Source organism: Onychostoma macrolepis, chromosome 16, assembly GCF_012432095.1.
Source record: "Onychostoma macrolepis isolate SWU-2019 chromosome 16, ASM1243209v1, whole genome shotgun sequence".
NCBI lineage: Eukaryota > Metazoa > Chordata > Actinopteri > Cypriniformes > Cyprinidae > Onychostoma > Onychostoma macrolepis.
In genome coordinates this window covers 10,907,729-10,928,495 of record NC_081170.1, presented here as the reverse complement: position 1 = coordinate 10,928,495, position 20,767 = coordinate 10,907,729, and the positions used below count along the sequence as shown (strand labels likewise).

Genomic DNA, 20,767 nt, shown 5'->3' with positions numbered 1-20,767 from the left:
GATATTGGATTTTTCATTGTGTATGCTAATTTTTTCATTTTACATTTTACCATAATCCAACTCTTCGTTTCGTATCATAAATTTTAATATTGTGACGCCTGTTTCACATTGTAGCATTAAAACAATTGAATTTAGCTTTTTAAAATTTATTTAGACAAATCATTAAAATAATTCTCTCATTTGCATCGAATTTTAATTTCTGTTCTGGTCATTTCTGTTCAAAAGTTTGGGATCAGCAAGATTTGTAATGTTTTTTAAAGAAGTATCCTTTTGCTCATCAAGGCTGTATTTATTTGATCAAAAATAAAAAAAACAGTAATATTGTGAAACATTATTACAATTTAAAACAAGTTTTCTATTTTATTATACTTTAAAATATCATTTATTCCTGTGATGCAAAGCTGAATTTCCATCATCCATTACTCCAGTCTTCAGTGTCACATGATCCTTCAGAAATCATTCTGATTTATTATCAATGTTGTAAACAGATGTGCTGCTTAATATTTACTTATTTTATTGGAACTTGTGATACTTTTTTGAGGATTCTTTGATAAAAGTTAAAAAAGAGCAGCATATTCAAAATGGAAAACTTTTTATTAATTTAACACATCCTTGCAGAATAAAAGTCTTCATTTCTTTAAATTCTTAAAAAAAAAAAAATGTAAAAAAAAATCCCAAACTTTTGAACAGCTGTGTATATTGCCATGTAGCTTGAGTTACTGCATGATTTGACATAGAGGACTTAAAAAAAGAGTACAAAAATATCAAGTAAAAGATCTATACACAAATGGCATGGTGCAAAAGTGCATTTGCTTTCAGTGAGCTTCTAATAATCACCTACAATATACAAATACTTTTTAAACATCAATTCAGACGTCAAAGTCTAAAATTGTGCTTTAAAATGACTTTTCAATAAGCACCATGACTTGGGGACTGATAGCAACTTGCCCAGTCCAAATGTTGCATACAGAACAGCTGTACCCGTGGTCTGTAGGATTACAATAACATCAGTATATATAAAAAAATTTGCAAATGCTGTCCATTAACAGTCTTTCAAAGTACTGCACTCAGCCAGTGAAATGCCCAGGAGTGTTAGTAGTAGTGCACTCTTCCAATAGTGCCCGTCCCTGTTCCCAGGATGTCCGGCTGTCCGTTTCTCCAGATTTCCCTGATGATCCTCTCCCTTTCCTCCAATCGCTGTGCCCGCTCCAGCTCCTCGGCTGAGGTGAACACATTCCTGCTCAGTGTCCCGTCCGGCGTGATGAGATGGTTGCTCATGGGGATCTCCGTGGTGCTGTGCCGGATGGAGGAGTCCAGGCCTCCTGCATCTTCCTCCTCCTCCTCATCGCTCTCCTCGTCTTCCTCCTCCTCCTCACTATAGTCTTTCAGCTGTTTTTTCTCTGGCGTGGGGGGCGCCGTAGTGGCCCGAGGCTTGCAGGAAATCCGGATGACCAGGAGGCAGAGAGTGAGCACCAGGCCAAAACAGACGCCGATGACAAAGTAAAGGCCAAAACTCTCTGGATTGGCTGGATAGATGGGGAAAACGAGTCTGGTTTAGTCACTGGAACATATGAGTTTGCTGTTCTTTTAACCTGAGTTGCAAGTTAAACATGGAAAAATCACTGACCTTTAATGTGAGCATAAGCAGCAATAGTGTTGCTCAAGAAATCCATCTCCTTCCTTTTTACATTCATCCTGGCTTTGTCCTGTGTTTTCTAACCTACAGGATAAAAAAATAAATTAATTAAATACTGTTGATAAAGGTCATTGGTGCTTGTTTTTAGCACATGCTTAAGTGTGACTGCTAAGTGGTTTTTAGGGCATTGCTAATGTGTTCTGGGTGGCTTCTGACTGTCCTAAAACACTGCAAAATTCATATTTTTGTAATCAGTATTTTTATTTTATTGTTTTTATGAACTGATTAATTTAGTTTGCTGTATGAAGCTAGAAAATCACAAAAAAAGAGGCAATTAACAAGATTTAAACTTTTGTAATAGACTCATATTTTTTTAATAGATTCTTACAGTTTTGTTTTAAAGGCAAAATGTTTAGAGGTGAAACTGGCTGTAAATGTTTAGATTATAAAATAAGATTAAGTTTTCAAATAAAGAATACATTTAAAATTTAAAATTTTAAAATTAAAAAAATTAAATTAGCAGATTTTTTATTCAAAAATTTTCAAGGTGAAATTAGCTGTAAAATAAAATTTAGTAAGTTTTCAAATAAAGAATACATTCAAAATTTAAGAAAATAATCAAAAATTCAAATAAATTAATAAATAAATGCAAGAATTTCAGCCCAAACAAAAACAAGGCCAAAGGTTGTGCTTTTTTATAGATTCTTTCAGGGTTTTTTTTTTTTTTTTAAATCAAAAACAAGTTTTGTTTTTAAAGGCAACATTTTTAGAGCTGAAATTAGCTGTAAATATGTAGATTATAAAATTGCAGGTAGGTTTTTAAATAAATTCTAAATTCTACATTTTAAAATTAAAAAAAATTTAAAAATTAAAACAAACAAATAAATAAATAAATAGAATTTCAGGCCAAACAAAAACTAGGCCAAAGGCTTCTGTGTTTCAAAAGTAAAAGTAACAGACTAGTAAAACTGAGCATTTTAACCAATCACAAAGCTTTTCTTCTCAAATTCTCTGGCACTGTGAAGCACAGCATAGACACACTATATATAACTATTCAGTAAAAACATCCTGAAGTCTACAACCCATCCCTGCGAGCTCCTGTTGTGAGGTTGAAAGGTCAGTATTGCCAAGAGCTAGTGGGGCCCATTTCCCTTACAAACCTCCACCTAATGGTGTGCAGCCAGATTCTTTTGTATCTGAATAAAGGACATGATACAATACTCTTCCCTAATGACGTCCATTCAAATACATCTCCAGCCTTTTCCTTTCCTGCTTTGTTTGCTTCTGTAGTGTATTTCCTCTCTGACTCTTTTCCGTCCAAACTGGGGGGAACTCCCAAGGAAGATTCATATTTCCAAGGACCAACAAATAAAGCCACACCCTCGCATACAGTATGAGGGCGACAGTTTGAGGTTATATTTATAATCCCAAACAAACATATCCTCCCTATGACAGTTCTGCGCCTGGTTCTCATCTCAATCCACAACGCGTTGCAGGCGCCACAGAAATCAAGGAGAACTGGGGTCATGTGCGCCTGCCGGATCTTACCACACTTCCTGTGTCCCCCACTCCTCTTTTCTATCCCATCCACTACAGTCACACAGAACTTCCTGCTGACTTTGGCTTTTCTTGCTCACTATTGTTCTCTGTCTGTGACATCATTGCTGTACACATACTGTTTAAGTATACAAACTCAGTGATTTAAATGGGCTTAAATGTCTACGTAATTACACAGTATCACAGCATTTACAATTTGGGCTTACAAAAATGAACTTTTAAAGGCACAGTTAACCCAAAAACAGATCTGTATGACTTTCTTAATTGGAACATAAAAGATGTTAGTTTGAATGTTAACATAATCTAAAATATAGTACCCAGAGGCATTCAAGCACCATAAAAATGGTTAATATGACTCATTTGCTATATTCCAAGTCTTCTGCCATCTTATGATAGCTTTGTGTTTAACTGTTTTTCACTGAAAATCCTAATATCTTTGAAGTACCTCCTTTAATATTTAATAAAAGAAAAAGTCAGTTCTAAAACATCAATTCAAATGTGATCATTATGAAATCATAAAAAGTTATTTTCTAAAATTTAAAAGCATACCTTCACCAAAAAAAACTCAAAAACCAAACGAAACAAAACAGAAGTAGCCTAGAAATAAATGCATTGAGACGTACCATATAAAGCAATCAGTTCCTCCTCATGGTGCACTGTTTTTTTTAGATGGATCAAGCTTCTCACTCTGGTTATGGCCTTGTGTCCTCAGAATATCTTGGGTCTTCGTCTACACAATGACAAAAGCAAACACACACACACACACACACACAGAGAGATGCACACCCTTGTCAGACCACATCACATCTAAAATCACTGAGGCATCTGCAGTGCAAACAAATGTAAGGTTCCAGATTGCGCTGTGCACACAGGAAGTCAGCTTGAGATCTAACAGCCTAAAACAGATTCACATTTCATCTATGAATATGCAATAGATCATATCCCAGTTAGGAATCCACTACATGATAAATGAGTCGTTCTCAAACTTAGCAGGAGTGAACTCAATTAGAAAAATAAATCACAGCGTGAACCGGCTAAACAGAAGCATCACGAATAAATGTTTCAATATTAGCCTATGTGTTCATTTTTGTCAGCTTTCTTCATATGTTACACAGTTCTAGCCTAAATTATTCAGTTTGTGCCAGTTATGAAGCTATGCTTCCAGACATTTGGCCCGAGCTCTGAAATATTTCATAGGCAGATGGTGTGAAAAAATTGCAGAAGCAGGAGGTTTCTTTCGGAGTTGGTTTAGTAAAGCCCCTTCGCTTTGCAGTGCCGATTTGGGTCTAGCTGACTGTTGGAAACTCGTAACGTGTATAGACACCACAGCCAGTGATCATTACAAATTTTGACCCACATGCAAACCCAGAAATGACCCAGATGAAAGCTTGATCAAAATGCATGTTCCTCTTGGGTTCCTGTCTGAATTACTGCAGTGGCTGATCCAGAAAGTCCATAACACAGATGCACCAATAAAAATTATAATAATTTAGTTACAAAAAAATAAACAAAACACCAGAAAATGTAGAAATAATAACTTAGTAAAGTAATAATCTCCAGTAAAATGTTCACCCTATAGCTCCGTTTAACTCTTCACTCACAGTACAGTCATGTCTAAGTGGAATCAAATGGCAGCTGGAGACATGTTTAAAGTCTATCTAAACACCTATTAACCTGCCATGTTGTTTTGTTTGTTTTGTTTTTCCCCTGAGGAGGAAATTATTTGCAGGCCTCCTGCCCTCATGCGATCCGGTCACTCCAACATCAGCGGTTTTCTTTCTCTGACCTCATGTTCTGCTCCAAAGCAGATGTTGCATTTAAACTTGACAAAGCAAAGGGGAAATAAAATACCAATGTATGTTCTGACATCTGGGGACATTAATAAGGCTCTGAAAACATCATTTATTGGTTTAAGCTAACTATAGGCACATGGTCAAAGTTTAAATGTGCAGTTAGGAGCTCCCTCTACCTGACCCTTAAAAATATATCTTGTTGGTGCAACCCCATGCGGTCAGGTTCCTAGAGTCTAACTAAATAATATTTTAACTTGGAAAAAACTTTCATATTTTATAGTAATGTATATTAATATAAAGTACACCACCATTCAAAAGTGAAATATTATTACAATTTAAAATGGCTGTTTTCTATATTTTAAAGTGTAATTTATTCCTGTGGTGGAAAAGTTACAACATTATAAAAAATATTTTATAAAAATATTTATATATTGCTTTGGCTAAATGACTGACAGCAAGAAACACAAGATTGAATAGACTTTACTCTGCTGTGTATTAATTCTCATTCATGTAAAATTAAATATCGTCCATTTCTTAGGTTGAAACTTGCCATGCATTTTGGAAAAGCACACAGATCCTCCATATATAATTTTGAGAGAGGGAAAAAAATGCTCTGGAATTCCAGATAAAGCAACCATGTATTCATTTTTTGCACTCCACTGAACAGTTGATTTAATAAAGAAAAGACAAGCGAATGCCAAAGCAAACACTGCCTATATCACAAAGCCTGGGAAAAGTCCAGAAATACTCATTCTAAATGAAACGTCGTCTTTTTAAAGGCAGAGGAAATCCAGAGACTGTCATATCTGGTGATAATTCTTGTCTTTTCCACAATATGAACACCACAATAGCATTTCCTTCCCCTGGATCAGTCTCCATCTGACAGGAAAAATTGAGACCTAGTGCAGATACCTAAAGACAGCACCCCTTGATTTGTTTCTCTGTTTTTCTCATTAAGTTGTCTGTCCAAATAAAGAGTGTAAGTGATGATTTGTGGGGGGCAAAGTGACAGCCCAAAGACCTCTGGAGCGATTTCCTTTTCTGCTAATTGTTAGACAGAAGTTTCAGTCTTGACCACCGAGGGACGCATCGGTCAAAAACAACCTGACCGAACGACTCCCTCATTGTAAAGCACTCAAAAATATCATCACAAAGCATGAACGGAATTTACTCCATGACTTTAAAGGCTATAATTGAATTCACCAATATCAAAAGAAAAACATAACCCGAGCAGCCAGCACAGCCTTCGCGTTCATATGACACAACACCAGCCAAAACAAGCAAATGGATATTTTTGATACTAGAAATGTTCTTTGAGCCACTGGAATTTCCTGGCACAGTGGTTGAACCACTTGTGGTCTTCTTGGCAAAGGGCTCGGTGACTGATACAGAACTTTCAATCTAAATATAATTGGGTTTCTTTGTCTCACTAAACTATTCCCAAACTGTGGACAGGCTGGAGGAGGTAATCTCAATATACAAACTACTCTTAATGACGATTTTATTCTGTCAGCCTCATTAGAAAACAACTTTATCATGACTAGACTAGTGTCTGTTCTCCTAAAATATCCTTTTAAGATGAAAAGTTCACTTCAAAAATGAAGAAAGAAAATGTTTTCCTCTTATCCCATAAACAGCTATGTTGGAAAAAGGAGTGAGGGGGGTAGAATGTGTCCCTGAAAGCACATTTGAAACTTTGAAACATTGCTTTTATCATCACTTTTGCGTTTGGCGGAACGCTACAATCCTAACATCCTCATAATCTTGAGTTTTTCCATAAACAACCGTCCAAAAGCATTGTAAAAGTGCTGACTGTGCAATCTCTCAGCCAACACCAAGCTCCTCGGGTCTCATTTTCTCCCATCAGGCAGATTTACCTGAACACCAACCATGTCCAGAATTGTCTCAACAAATCAAAATTAGAAGCTCGATGTAAGTTCCAAAACCTCAGAGGTGAGGGTAACTGTCCAACTAGTGAACTTGAACACATTTCTACTGGCTGTGTTGCCTGTAAAACTGCTCAGGAGGCTTGCATGGTAAAATAATTTGCTATGTGAATTATCTTGAGCTCCTTTACAGGCCTGGACCTCACTGTGACATTTCCAAAACAGTGTAGAGTGTCTTTCTTTCTTGTTTCTCTTGACAGAGAATCTAGCAGATTAAGCCGTGTAACTCATTTGGACTATGTTTCCTGCCAGTAGCTCTTACTGGGGGGGATATTTCGTTTGGAGCCAAGTCAGACATGTGGTTGCCATCAGATTCTTGACCCCTGCACCAAACGTGGAGTTGACCCTAAAGACGCATGCCAGCCGAGAAAGACGATACTAAACGAACACCACACAAGCTCCTTTCTTGAATTTCCTCAAATGCACAAATCTCTGCAGAAACCTCACTCTTTAAAGGCCTTTTCCCCCATTAAGGAATGTTATTTTTCTAATAAATACATTTGAAACATTATGCACACCTAAGATGAAGACTCATATAAATAGCCTAATATTATACAACCACTACTGCTCAAAAGTTTGGATGTCAGTAAGATTTATTTATTTATTTATTCATGTAAGAAATTATTTCTATTTAACAAGGACGCATTGATCAAAAGTTAAAGTAGTGACATTTATAATGTTACAAAAGATCTATACATCAAATAAATTATGTTCTTTTGAACTTTCTATTCATCAAAGAATCCTGAAAATAGTATTTCCACAAAAAGCAGCATAACTGTTTCAACATGGATAATAATAAGAAACTATTCTTGAGCACCAAATCAGCATATTGAATGACAGTGTTGGGGGTAACGCATTACAAGTTACGTAATCAGATTACTTTTTTAAGTAACTAGTAAAATAACACATTACTTCTTAATGTAGAAGGAAATATCTGAGTTACTTTTTCAAATAAGTAACACCAGTTACTTTGGTCCCATGTCTTGACTGACAGCTCTCGTGTTGCCAAGTTGAGAGAAATCAGGAACGAGTTCAGAGGCATTGTGTGTGTGCTGTGTGAACATGATGCTTACTGTAAACATGATGCTTACTGTAAGTATAAAGACTTAATATGAACATGTATTTACTCACCTCACCTGCACAAAAACAGATTCGGTATTCGTCAAAATGAATAAATGCAAACACAGAATATTATACAAACCTGCAATAATTAAATATCTTAAATAAGACAAATATCTTTTATGTATTTAACCCCATTTTATTAACCAATGTCTTTGCTATTGACCTTCAATGCCCCAATTCAACCATGTTGTTTTTTTTGATGCAGGTCACCTCATGGGATCTTACAAGTTGAGATCACATGACCAGACATATACTACTATAAATAAATTAAATAAACATATGAATTGTATTATTTTAGTGGGTCCACTCATGTGGGCAGACATGCTCTGAGATCACATGTCCAGCAGCATAAAAACGTTTGTGAAGTTCTCTGTTCAGTTGAACACAATTGATGGTTTTTAAACAAATGGACTGAAAAGTGAAGTAATAATGAAGGTTAAGTAGGCTAATGAAGTCAGCTTAATGTTAATATTTACACAAGATGCAATTTTATGTCATTGCAGTGGCATTACAACACAGACAAACTGTATACATACTTCAAAGTACTTTCCTATCATCAACAAAGTCCTGTACATACATTCAGTGCATAGTGTCAGTATATGAATTGGGACGCAATTCAAAACTTCGATAATGCTGCTAAAAGTTAAAAGCCTTTCTTCTTATGTTGGGTGTTTGGTACCATTCAATAATCCCAATATAACAGAGGGTGTATTTGCCAGCCTGGGGTGTCAGTGGGGGTTGTGTGGCTGAAGGCTGTGCTCTTGGGTGTTAATGTGGACCAGATGTGTGTCTCAAAGGAGCCAAAGAGCCTCAATAGTTTTCTATGCAAATGCAAAGTAGAAAAACACTTCTTTTAATAATGCGTGTTTCATGTACCCTGATCTTTGGCTCCAATCCACCTCTAGGGTCAACAGGGCCAAAACACTCTGTATGGGAATGTGGGAATGGATGAGAACGCAACACAGTCTCTACTCATTACTGAAACCCCAAAATAAAAGCAATTAAGACTTGTTTTAGTTTTAAAACCCTAAGGAGACCTATTTTGAAAATGAGAGCGAGAGTTATTTGGATTTAATTAATCACGTGCATCTGCAGTCTGATTCCTGCTTGTTTGGGTTCGGTGTAAAAAGCACAGAGAGTTTGTGGGTGATGGGACAACTAACCCTCAGGTGATCCCAGCTCTAAAGCTCCACAAATAGCACAATGATCTCATCTGCAGATCGATCTGAACCTGGAGGCCTTTGCAGATCCCAAGAAACATGTTGGATCCATTATGCAGACCCTCTGATTACTGTACGACACAAAACATGTGGTCCATCTTTCCCATGGATGGGTGGGCATTGTTAACCCCATACTGGCCACAGAGCTTTATTAAAGTATTAACATAGCACAAATACTCAGGTTTGTGAGAGTAAACAAATCAAAGACAGCTGTGATTGGCTAAGGAATTTAGGAGTAACCAATCACTGATCAGGTTTCTGATACTTTTCTTCTTCTTCTTCTTCTTTTTAAATTAAGTTCAATTACATACTTTTCTCTCTCTTTTTTAAGAAATTAATGTTTTTTTATTTATGTTTTCTGTAAAGCACTTTGTAAACTTTTATAAACTTTTAAATATTGTTTTTTGGGAAAAAGTCTCTTATGTCAAAAGCTGAATTGATATATGAATACAGTAAAACAGTAATATTGTACAGTATTATTACAATTTAAAATAACTGCTTTCTGTGCTTATATATTTGAAAATTTTAATTTATTGAAAAGCTGAATTTTCAGCAGCCATTACTCCAGTCTTTAGTGACACATGCTCCTTCAGAAATCATTCTTACAGGCTGATCTTGTGCTAAAAAACATTTATTAATAGCAATGCTGAAAACACTTGTGGAAACCTTGATATATTTTAGATACTTTTAATAAATTGAATATATATGTATATATAAAGCTTTATTTACTTGATTTATATATACAAAAGAACAGAAAAAAGAACAGTATGCAAAGAAGAATGAATGATGTTTAACTTAAACAGCTTTCCTGTAGCTCAAATAGTAGAGCATGGCGCTAGCAACGCCAAGATCATGGGTTCGATTCCCAGGGAAAGCAAGAGCTGATAAAATGTAAAAACTGTAACTTGAATGCAATGTAAGTCGCTTTGGATAAAAGTGTCTGCTAAATGCATAAATGTAAACACACCTATGTTTAACCTCATTCCAAGGGATTTACTAATTCCCTTTAACTTTAATATTGCTCCATTAAACAAAATTGGCACTCTCAATGCATTTGTAAATTTTGACATTAACTGAGCAAACGCATACCACTCAGATGAGATTTTGTGCTATATTATCTGGGGTTTGGTGTATTGTTGGATTTAGGGATTTATTCTATCACTCAAAATCTACAAGCTCATAAAAACAGAGATGGGAGAGAAAGAATGTTGGGGAGGTGTTTAAAAGCACAGGCTGACATAGTCATTAAACTTTTCAAACCTTCAGAGCAAAAGGAGTGTCAGTGTAAATATTCCTCTGAATCAAACAAACTTAGATAAGGCATAGCGAAGCCCTTCCCTGTCTTCAAAGCAGTCATTTGAGAGCCAATGAGAGTGTGCAGAATTAAACATATATATTAAAATGTAGTCATTTTCAGAACCTCCGAGTCAAATTCAGAGAGTAAATATGCACATCAGTGTCGCTCGATGCCACTGATACTTGTGACCAAATGTCATTGGCATCAAATCTCAACACATCTAATGGTGCCATATTTCATTTAAGAGTGGAAGGGAATATCATAAGTGAATATAATAATAATAAATGTGGTAAGTGATACATTTTGGTTTGTTTGATCTGATACATTTTGGTCTCACACAAAACTATTGTATTACTTTTGAGCTGCTCACTGCACAAAATTTAAGAAGATTTGCAATGCAATATAATATGTATATAATATTAACATAATATCAAAAGTCATAGGATGATTACTTAGTCAGCACTATATTTTGTGAATATGTGGGTTTCTGTAGTGGATACAATGTGGATACAGCAGGATTTACAAATGCATTTAGATTAGAGATTGACCTCTGACCTTCCATAAATCGACAGAGTATGTTATCTACCAGCACTAAAGAAGATAGGGTGGCTCACTGATCAACAGTAGAGAGCGTCTGTGGAAGAAAGCAGATGTCCAGAGCAGGGTTGAACGGATTTGAACACAAGTCAGCCATCTCTAAACAAAAAGCAGCTGCGAGTTTTGCACATCTCTCCATCAGGATATAAATCAAAACTAACACTGCATGCCAAAACAAACAAAGACTTTAACAATCAGCTGCTCAAAGGTGCGAGACTTTGCATAGATTTTCATGTCAAAGGTAAATTTAAATGGTTTATTTTTAATAACTAAAAAGGTGTGGCATGCAAACACAGGGGCTTTTAACTACTCACTTGGCTCTTGTACAGGAAAACCCTTTTAGTTGACAAAACATATCAGTCATGCATGAAGCCCTCAACTCTGCCACCTGGTCACGTTACATTATTATTGACCTTCCTGCAGATAAGCACACTATTAGCCTGGGTGTTTATTTTTATAAGTATAAAACATTAACTAATTTACAGCTGCAGCTCTGGCCCTAACACAACTCAGTTATATTAGGGATGCTTCTGTCCAGAACTTGGATCAAACTCTCATATAGGAAAACATTTACACACACACATGCTTCATGCAGTGCAAAATGATCTAAAATAACTTCCATCTGCACAGATGATATCTCTGATTGGTGGATTCATAAATCATAACCTTACAGGACATGACTCATGAGCATATGAGTCAACAAATTCATAGAGATGTGGCATGTGCCGGAGCACTATATTTACAACACTCACCATCATATTCATGTAAAAAATAAAAAATAAAATAAAATGAATTTTAGTTGTATAAATCAGAAATAAATATATATAAACAAAATATCAAAGCATAAAAAATTACTCACTTTCTGTAAAAGCAAAATTGCTTAAGTAATATTCTTAAAATATTTTTTTCTGGTTTTACACAGTCGTACAAAGTGAAGTTTATGCTCAAAACAAGAACATTGATAATACAAAAATAAACTTAATTCAAGACATGTTTTCAGAAAAAAACGGACTATTCTAAGAGACTAAGAGAACAATTTCTTACATCTTATTAATTTTCATACAGTGCAACAGGTTTGCTGAAAGGTAAGAAACTTACCTCATAGAAATCTCAAAACTGTTCTCCTGCAGCATCACACACTTCATCAGACTTCTTGGGAAGTTTAGTCCAGAACTGACGGCATCAATACGTTGCAGCCCAAACTGAAGAGTCTTCACAGTTCAGTCCAATGACTGCTCAGCAGCGTATGCGACTCGGCTTGAGTTTGTATTACAAGCAGCCGCGTGTTCACTCCCTTTCAGCCGTTCGCTACAAGCAGCAGGAAAACCTGTCACAGAGTCCTCACACGCAGAAGGGAGAAAGACATGGAAAGAGAGTGAGGGAGGAAAAGGGAAAAAAGTGGTACAGCCTTAAATGGGCAGGGTTTGGGAAAGAAAAAAAGGGAGGGAGAAGGGGTCTTTCCCCTGTTGTTAAGGAAACAGCCATGAAAAGCCAACTCCAGACCAATTAACTAAGATTTTCCACACTGAATAAAACATGGAAGAACAGAAGAATGAAAGAACCATTGAGAGAATCACTGACTGCACAAGGAGTGTTTACCTCAGTTTGGGGAAGCTACTCTGAAACTGTAGCTTGCCAAGCTACATGCTAATCATAATTGAAAGCAGTTCACAGTACAGAACTACACTGAATCTACTGTTTAGAAAAATTGGTTAGCTACATTTCAAGCAGCTATCAAAAATGTGTTAACTACACTGAAATAGACAGCCTCACTTTTATTAATTTTTTTAGTTATGCCTGTCACTTAACATAACACAACAAAATCTAAACTTAGTGTGTTACTTTGTTTTAATAAAAGGCTAGTTTTTATGTAGTACACAAAACTAGCCATATCTGAGGTGAGTAAAAGCCATTAGTTGGTTTAGTTTGGTTTAGTTTATTTTCTTATAGCACATTTCTACTGCCTTCAGAGCAGCCCAAAGTGCTGTACAATGCATTCCAGAAAAACCAAACACATACAATAACAAACACAGCATCTTAAAAAAGAAAACATACATTACATCTCTCCTAAATCAGATTCAAACGCCATAAAATAAAAATGCTTCTTCAAAGCCGTTTCAAAAGCTCCTAGTTGGACTAGGAGCAATGACCATGTCCCTCAAACTGACATATAAACAAATAACTACTAAATAAGAAAATGTCACCCAAGATAACGTTTATAACATATATAAAGTAATTTTGAACGGTAGTATGTATATGTATATATATATATATATATATATATATATATATATATATATATATATATATACTACCGTTCAAAATTGTGGGGTCAGTAAGTTTTTTTTTTTTAATAAATGATTTTATTCAGCAAGGAAGCATTAAAATGATCAAAAGTGACACTAAAGACATTTGCAATGTTACAAAATATTTAAATTTAAAATAAATCCTGTTTTGTTTTGTTTTTTACTTTCTATTCATCAAAGAATCCTGAAAAAAAATCAGTTTCAAAAATCAGCATATATGATTTCTGAAGTGACAATAACTAAAAACGTAGCTGCCAATAATCCTAGATTTACCATCACAGGAATAAATTACATTTTAGAATATAATAAAAACTATTTGTAAAAATATTTCACATTATTACAGTTTTTGCTGTTTTGGTTCAAATGCAGCTTTGGTGACTAGAGACATCTTGCAAAAACAAAAACATCAATGACCATATTTTCAGGAGTGTTTGGACTCGGCCTTAACTCAGACTCAAAAGACCTGGTATCGACTGGTTATAGAAAATATGGTCTTGAATTCAGACATGAGACTGAGTCTGGTTTTGCCAGACTCGTTTACTACAACACTGTCTATAAGCACCACTCCCATTTTCTTCAGAAAACTTCATAAATCTAGTTGTTATTGTTATCTTTCCAGACACATTTGCATCACATCTGTTGATGTAATAGACAACATAAATGATGTTTGTCCAATTTAATAATTTTCACCTCTCCTCCCACTTTTTGAGAGGATCCAGTGGTCTTTACCAGAGCTCTCCATTCCCTATGACATCCTGCCTGGATCTCCACACAGCTGGCAGATATCCACCTGTCCCATGGGCTGATTTACAGCCGTGCAGCAGCTCTTCAAAGCCAGTAGGGAGCATGGGGGAGCAAAACCGGAGACAGACCAGTGGGAGGGCAAAGGCTGTCTAGGTTGGACCCGTATCCTACATAAACCCAGCGCTCCCTTATTACACAAAGGAGTGAATTACAAGAACATCCAAAGCTTAGCAAACAAGTGGGGCGATCTGCACCAGCATATTTGTCATAAGATGCAGAAATGTGTTCATGTGAGAAATCTGCTGTAATGGGTGGTGGAGACAGGAGGATATCACAGGCAAGATTGTGCTTGTCTGCTGAGACCATAACAGAGGTGAAATGAGGTGATAAAGCTCACCAGGTGTGTTATCAGATGAACGTGCATGAAAAGAAAGTCATACTTCAGTTAACCCCACTTGAGATATGGAATGGAAATCTATAAAAGATTGTTTAAAAGAACTTTTATTTATCTGTCATTTTAGATTTATTTTGTTTGCAAAATAAGATTTTTGATCTATCTGTATATCTTTATCTATGTACATACTGTATATCTTCATGCATGTATAAATAGCATCTATATACACTACTTTTCAAAAGATTGGGGTAAAATATTTTGTTTTTGAAAGACATTTCTTACACTTACCAAGGCAGCATTTATTGGATCAAAACTACAGTAAAATCAGTAATATTATGAAATGTTATTACAATTTAAAATTTCTATTTTCATATATTTTAGAATGTATTTCTGTGTAATTTATTCCTATAATGGCAAAGCAATTTTTTTCAGCAGCCATTTCTCCTGTCTTTAGTGTCACATGATCCTTCAGAAATTATTCCAATATGCCCATTCTGTACTTAAAATCATTTCTTATTATTATCAATGTTGAAAAACACTTGTGCTGCATAATATTTTTGTGGGAAAAAAAACATTTAGTTTTCAGGATTCTTTGATGAATAGAAAGTTAAAAATGACAGCATTTATTCAAAACAGATTATAAATGTAATTAAAAGTATTAGTTTCTTTAAAAAAAATAATAATTTAACCAATTTCACCCAATATAATGTATATGATATAATAATATAAAAGTCAAAATTTTGTTAGCTGTGAGAGTGTCCCATACACCAGTGAACTCTGCCACTATACAGTCTCCTTTTACACTAGGTCTTTAATTGAGAGCAGTTTCCTGTAGAGAAGTTACTAGTTTTCCAGCCAACCGCTAATCTGATAATTGACTGAGATAATTGCAGCTGCGAAGAATAAGTATGCTATTTCAGATGCTGCAACAGGAGCAAGTGTGTATGACAGAAAATTGCCCAATTCTGTTGCATAAAAAATACCCTGTGCTGAGATGATGTGCCAAGGATTCCTGGAGGGAGTTCAACACGGCTCTATTGAATCAAGAAAAAGATGAAAATTACTAAATCTACAGACTCATAGAATGACTTGAACAAACCTTTTATGAGTATATTTTAATTTGATGTATTGAAATAATTAGAATTGCCATGCAATTCATAAAAATATCTTAAAATATATATATTTTAAAACTATTTGAAAACGATTAAGATGTTTTCAAATCGTGTACACTCATCTGAATTCAAGGTGTTTAAAAATACTTTTTGCTTGGTGGTTACACCACATTATATTTTTAGAGCCACTAAATGTAAAATATAAAAATGTTTTATTTCATTTTCAGCTAAACAATATCATGACTGAGAATTCCAGGAACTTTTTACCTACTAATTAACCTTATTAATTTCTAAGGACTGATCATATTTCCCTGCAGGTAAAGTCTCCACCCTCTTATATAAGGATGAAACAAACAAAAACATATATAAGTTTTTCCCACCACGGTCCCCGTGAGAAACTGCCACCCATTCATAAGCAGATGTTGTCTACAGCAAAAGTGAACCAACTCATTTCCGTCGACAACTATGAGGTGAAAGATTCGATGCTGCTACAGCGAGACTGAAACTATGGAGACTGTTTAACACTCCACGCTGACCTTCTCTGTTTTCTGATGTTTTTGATAAGTGCAAAGAGCATGGAGGGTTCTGGCACACCCGTTGGCTCAGTCCTGTTGAGGAACACAAGCAGAATGAGGTCTGTTTGGTATTAGATGGGAGGGTTAGGGCAGGAAATGGCTCGGGGGAGACTGACGTGGTCCCTTCCATGGTCGGCACCGGGCCCGGAACCCCAAGCCTGGACCAGTACAAGGCCTCAGTGTTCTTCCTTGTGCTAAAGAAGGGGGATGAAGGGTTTAAACCAGAGTGAGCAGGACTAAAAGCCTGGGAGGGGTGATGGCTGGCTGGATTACATAAACAGTTCAACACCCCAGCAGCCAAGCATCGTTGAGTCCCCCCCTCCCCCCAAACACACGGGCCAAGACCCACTGCTTCTGAAAGATCTCACATACTTTCACAACCCTCCTTCGTTTCCCTCCTTCTGATTGTGGAGATATTATGAAAGTATGAAGGCCTTCAGAAAATGATTTCTCTTATTTGATACTTGAGAATTTGAGTTTAGTCGAAAGAAGGAGTAGTGCATTGTGCAGTATTAGCAAGGTTTTAATAATGTGCTAAAATTAGGAACTAGATATTTGAACATTGTTTTGAGGAAAATGTGAGTGATTCTTTAATATGGAAAACTCGTCAACATCATGCTATTTTTTTTAATAAATATTTAAAATGTATTTTATGTAAATTAATTGCTTTTATTTAGCAAGGGTGAGTTAAATAAAAAAAAATTAAAACAGAAAAGGCATTCATAATGTTATACAAAATTTCAATTTCAAATAAATGCTTTTGAACTTTCTGTCTTTCTGAGAATCCAAAGTTGTGTTAAAGTTAAGCATTTGTTCAAATGAGCAATATTAATAGTGATATTAACCTAACCAACTTGTCAAGCTGTTTAACATTTTCAAATGTTGATTGCCAAAGACAGAACTGATCAAATAACAAGTAACACCAACACCAACTCGCAAGTGATCCTTTACCACAAACCACATATACACAAAGTACATAATTTGTCAGCTAGATAAGGCAAATGTTCCCTTAAGAGAGCTTAAATGCAAATTAAACTGCCCCAAGATGTTTTTAAAAGGCAAAATTTTGGCAGTGAGATAAAACACATGACCTGACAGATCCATTTCACAAAACACACATAAACACACTACAAATGCAATGGCAATGGGAGGCTGTGTGTAGTTCTCCAGTTCTCCAGTTCTCCAGTCAGCCTTGAGGCTCCAGCTGTAGGAATGCTGGGGCTGCCATTATCAACACTTAATGGGGCTTTGGTGTCACATACTCACAAGGCTAAACCAGTAATTATGCCAGCAGTGAAGGAAAGGCAGTTGAGGGTGTACTGACAGACTGCAGTCTTTTGAAATGAATCATTAATATTCACATTCTTCAAGGTTTACACCTGAAGTAAGCTTTAGAAATACTTGCTTTGTGTGAATTAGCGTGCTAAAACATTTCTTTATTGTTTTTGTTATCTCTATGAGATAATTCAATACTCCATTCTGTATTGTGTAACTTCTGCTGGTAATAAATGTTGACACATTAACTTTGCTAGTCTCAAGAGACAGAGGGCTAATGCTAACGTTAGCCTCCGGCAGCTAGCCATGTGACTCCATCCTCAGCTAGACCAACTTTCTTGTGAGAAAACTTGTGAGAAGCCGGAGGCCAGTGACATGAGGGACTGCTAACAAAGCTGTCTTTCTGTCTAACAACTTCTCGTGATATTTTAGACACATCCATGCTTCATGCTTCAAAAGATCTTTGGTAAAAGAGAAGCCATCTTAAAAATATAAAACTGTGTGATTTATCTTGCATCGCGACAAAAAGAAATCTAAGTAAAATGGAAAACAATTAAATATACCGTTTACTAGAATATATTTTAAACCTGCTGGCTTTAGGATGCTTGTTGCAAAAGTAAACCGTTTTATTTAATTTAATAAAATACATAGGCAACAGGGTTGAATTTTTACATTTTTAAAATATTTTAAATTTAACCATTGTAATTTGTTTCTGCACATCATAATTTGCATGATTCTTTTGGAGAAACAGCACATGCAAATGAACAGCACTATCAGTCATTAATAAATTACTTTTTAGGAATGGTTAAGTATGTATTCCTCTTGAATATCTCACAGCCTTTGCATTAGTGACCCAGTCTAACCTTGCATTAAAAAGCTTAGGGCAAAATGAATAGTTTCAGCCATGCAAACAGCATATAATAAGTGGGTAAAATCCAATAAAGGTCCTCAATCTGAAACATGTGGAGAAACTCAAAGACAAATGAACATAATGTGCCTAAATATCTTCACCAGAAGGCCATATTTGCAACAAGATTAATGAAACACCACTAACAACAAACAAGATGTTTTTATAGAGCGCTCACTAGCAGGCCTCAGGGCAGATTTCATTGTTGAGCAGAACCGGAGACAGATCCTCATTCTCTGAGAGTTGACCTGTCTGTGATACTGTACTGTTAGAGAGGTACAGGACCCAAAATGAACCTTCCCAAAAAAATGCCACAGCTGGGAGTCACTAAGTCTCTGCTCAGAGGGAAACACCGTTTGTGGACGCCTTGTGGCGTTCTGGGCTGTAATTTGGTTAAAGAGTAAACAAGTTAGTCTGCCAACAAGAAACCAAGTCCAAGTCATTTTGAAATCACTGGTTATTTCTGGTTCTTGCAGGAAAAAACCCAAATGCTACCTAAAGGAAGTGATTTTCAGCTGTGTTAACATAGTCGCCCCAAAGGAACAATTGCTGCACTGAGTTCTAGGCTAATGTTCCTGTTTATCAGCTTCTGGCTTTATCAGGGCAGCCATTCTGCAGAAACTCATTACAATTTGTCGTATTGTTGCAGTTTTATAGCAGCGTAATAGGTTGTATTATGAGGCACATTCTCAGGAAACAGTGCTATCTGTGGGTGAAAATCTCAGGGGGGAAAAAAAAGGTTGAAGGTCAGTGTAATGTAATTTTTTTTTTTTTTTTTTTATTTAGCTTGAGAAGGCCAATACACTCTTAAAAATAAAGGTTCTTGTAGTGAAAGCAGAACCATTTTCGGTTCCACAAAGAACCATTCAGTCAAAGGTTCTTTAAAGAACCAGAGATGGTTCTTACCTTTTTATAATCTGAAGAACCTCCTTTCGACACAAAGAACCTTTTGTGAAACAGAAAGGTTCTTTATGGAACCATTTAGACAAAATGTTCTTCTATGCCATCATGAAGCACCTATATTTTTAAGAGTGTATAAGTAATACAATTCTGAAATACCGATGAAGACTAAGAAAAGCTTACTGTTAGAACCAAAAAGACAACGCTGCTTCATCAAATATTAATATTAATGATTATTTATACATTTAAAAAATAAATTTTTAACTGGTGGAAAGTAATACAACAGGGTTGAACAGCACAAAATCAAACTCTGCACTTTTCATAAAATATATAAAATATCATGATATTTTAATTTCAAATAAAGTAAAAGTTAATGTATTTTTTTATTTTAAAATGAATGTTTAATCAAAAGTTTATGTGCATTAGAGGCAAGAAGAATCAATCAAACAATGTGAAAGATGTTCAGTATTTTTTCCTGATGATTATAATTCATGCAGACTCAAAGGAAACCATTTCCTGAGACTAAGTAAATAATGACAGAATTGTTATTTTTTGGGTGAATTATACCTTTAACAGGGATAAAACCTCAAATCTTGACAGTTACTCCCATGGGACATAGCCTGGCTTGCAGATGTCAAATTTTCTACACCAACAACCCTCAACCTCTCCATGCTCTGCTGCTCTGTTGCTTTGCTTCCTGGTTCCTCTGTCCTCCCAAAGGTTGCCTGTCCTCACAGACATCCTCACTGTAAAAACACACAATCCTCTCCTTTGTGCTATAGTGCGCTGTATATACAAGAAGATAGACTTACTGTCTGACTCCTGTCACCCAAAGAGCGTTTTTGCAGATGTAGAATGTAATTATATACCTGGCAGATTCAATTCTCTTTTATTAATTCTCATTTCTCATGACGCAAGAAGACATATTCTTGGAGCACGAAAATACACCCCACATCAAATTAAAGAAGTATTTGTGGTTCAGTACAAGTTAAGCTCAACTGACGGCAATTCTCGCATAAGGTTGATTGCCATAAAAAAATTTTTAAAAAAGTTTGCAATTGTCCTTCTTTAAAAAAAAATACAATGGAAGTGAATGGGGCCAATTTGTAAACATTAAAATAACAGAAGAATTAATGTAAAAAGTTTCACATTTCTGCTTTTAAAACCTCCAGAAATTGTTTCATTTCACTTTCATTGTAAGTGTTTTACTGTAGCCTTGGAAAAAAAACAAGTTGAAATTATTTTTTTGTTATAATTAACATTGACCTGCAGCAAGGCATAAAATATACAGCTTGTGCAATCAGGAAGTCACTTATTTTGTGGCAAGTGACAAAGATTCATTGCTCAAATAAGCAAACGCAGGAAATTACAGCTTCAAAAAGAAAG

The 20,767-nt window shown here is 35.6% G+C and overlaps 1 protein-coding gene across 1 annotated transcript; it reads right to left on the bottom strand.

The window, feature by feature from the left end:
• Positions 1–130: 130 nt before the first annotated feature.
• On the bottom strand, positions 131–13,325 carry eva1ba (eva-1 homolog Ba (C. elegans)). Its single transcript, XM_058746169.1, has 4 exons — positions 12,267–13,325; positions 3,817–3,923; positions 1,628–1,720; positions 131–1,526 (listed from the first exon to the last, which is right to left on the bottom strand). The coding sequence occupies exons 3-4, from the start codon at positions 1,692–1,694 to the stop codon at positions 1,093–1,095; spliced, it is 501 nt and encodes a 166-aa protein (XP_058602152.1). The 5' UTR covers positions 1,695–1,720; positions 3,817–3,923; positions 12,267–13,325; the 3' UTR covers positions 131–1,092.
• Positions 13,326–20,767: the final 7,442 nt, after the last annotated feature.

What these genes read in the sequence shown, in the direction of transcription:
- eva1ba (XM_058746169.1), bottom strand. Translation starts at nt 1,694, where the DNA reads ATGAATGTAAAAAGGAAGGAGATGGATTTCTTGAGCAACACTATTGCT. An exon ending in TGCTTATGCTCACATTAAAG is followed by an intron (nt 1,527 to 1,627) that starts GTCAGTGATTTT and finishes CCATCTATCCAG; the next exon opens with CCAATCCAGAGAGTTTTGGC.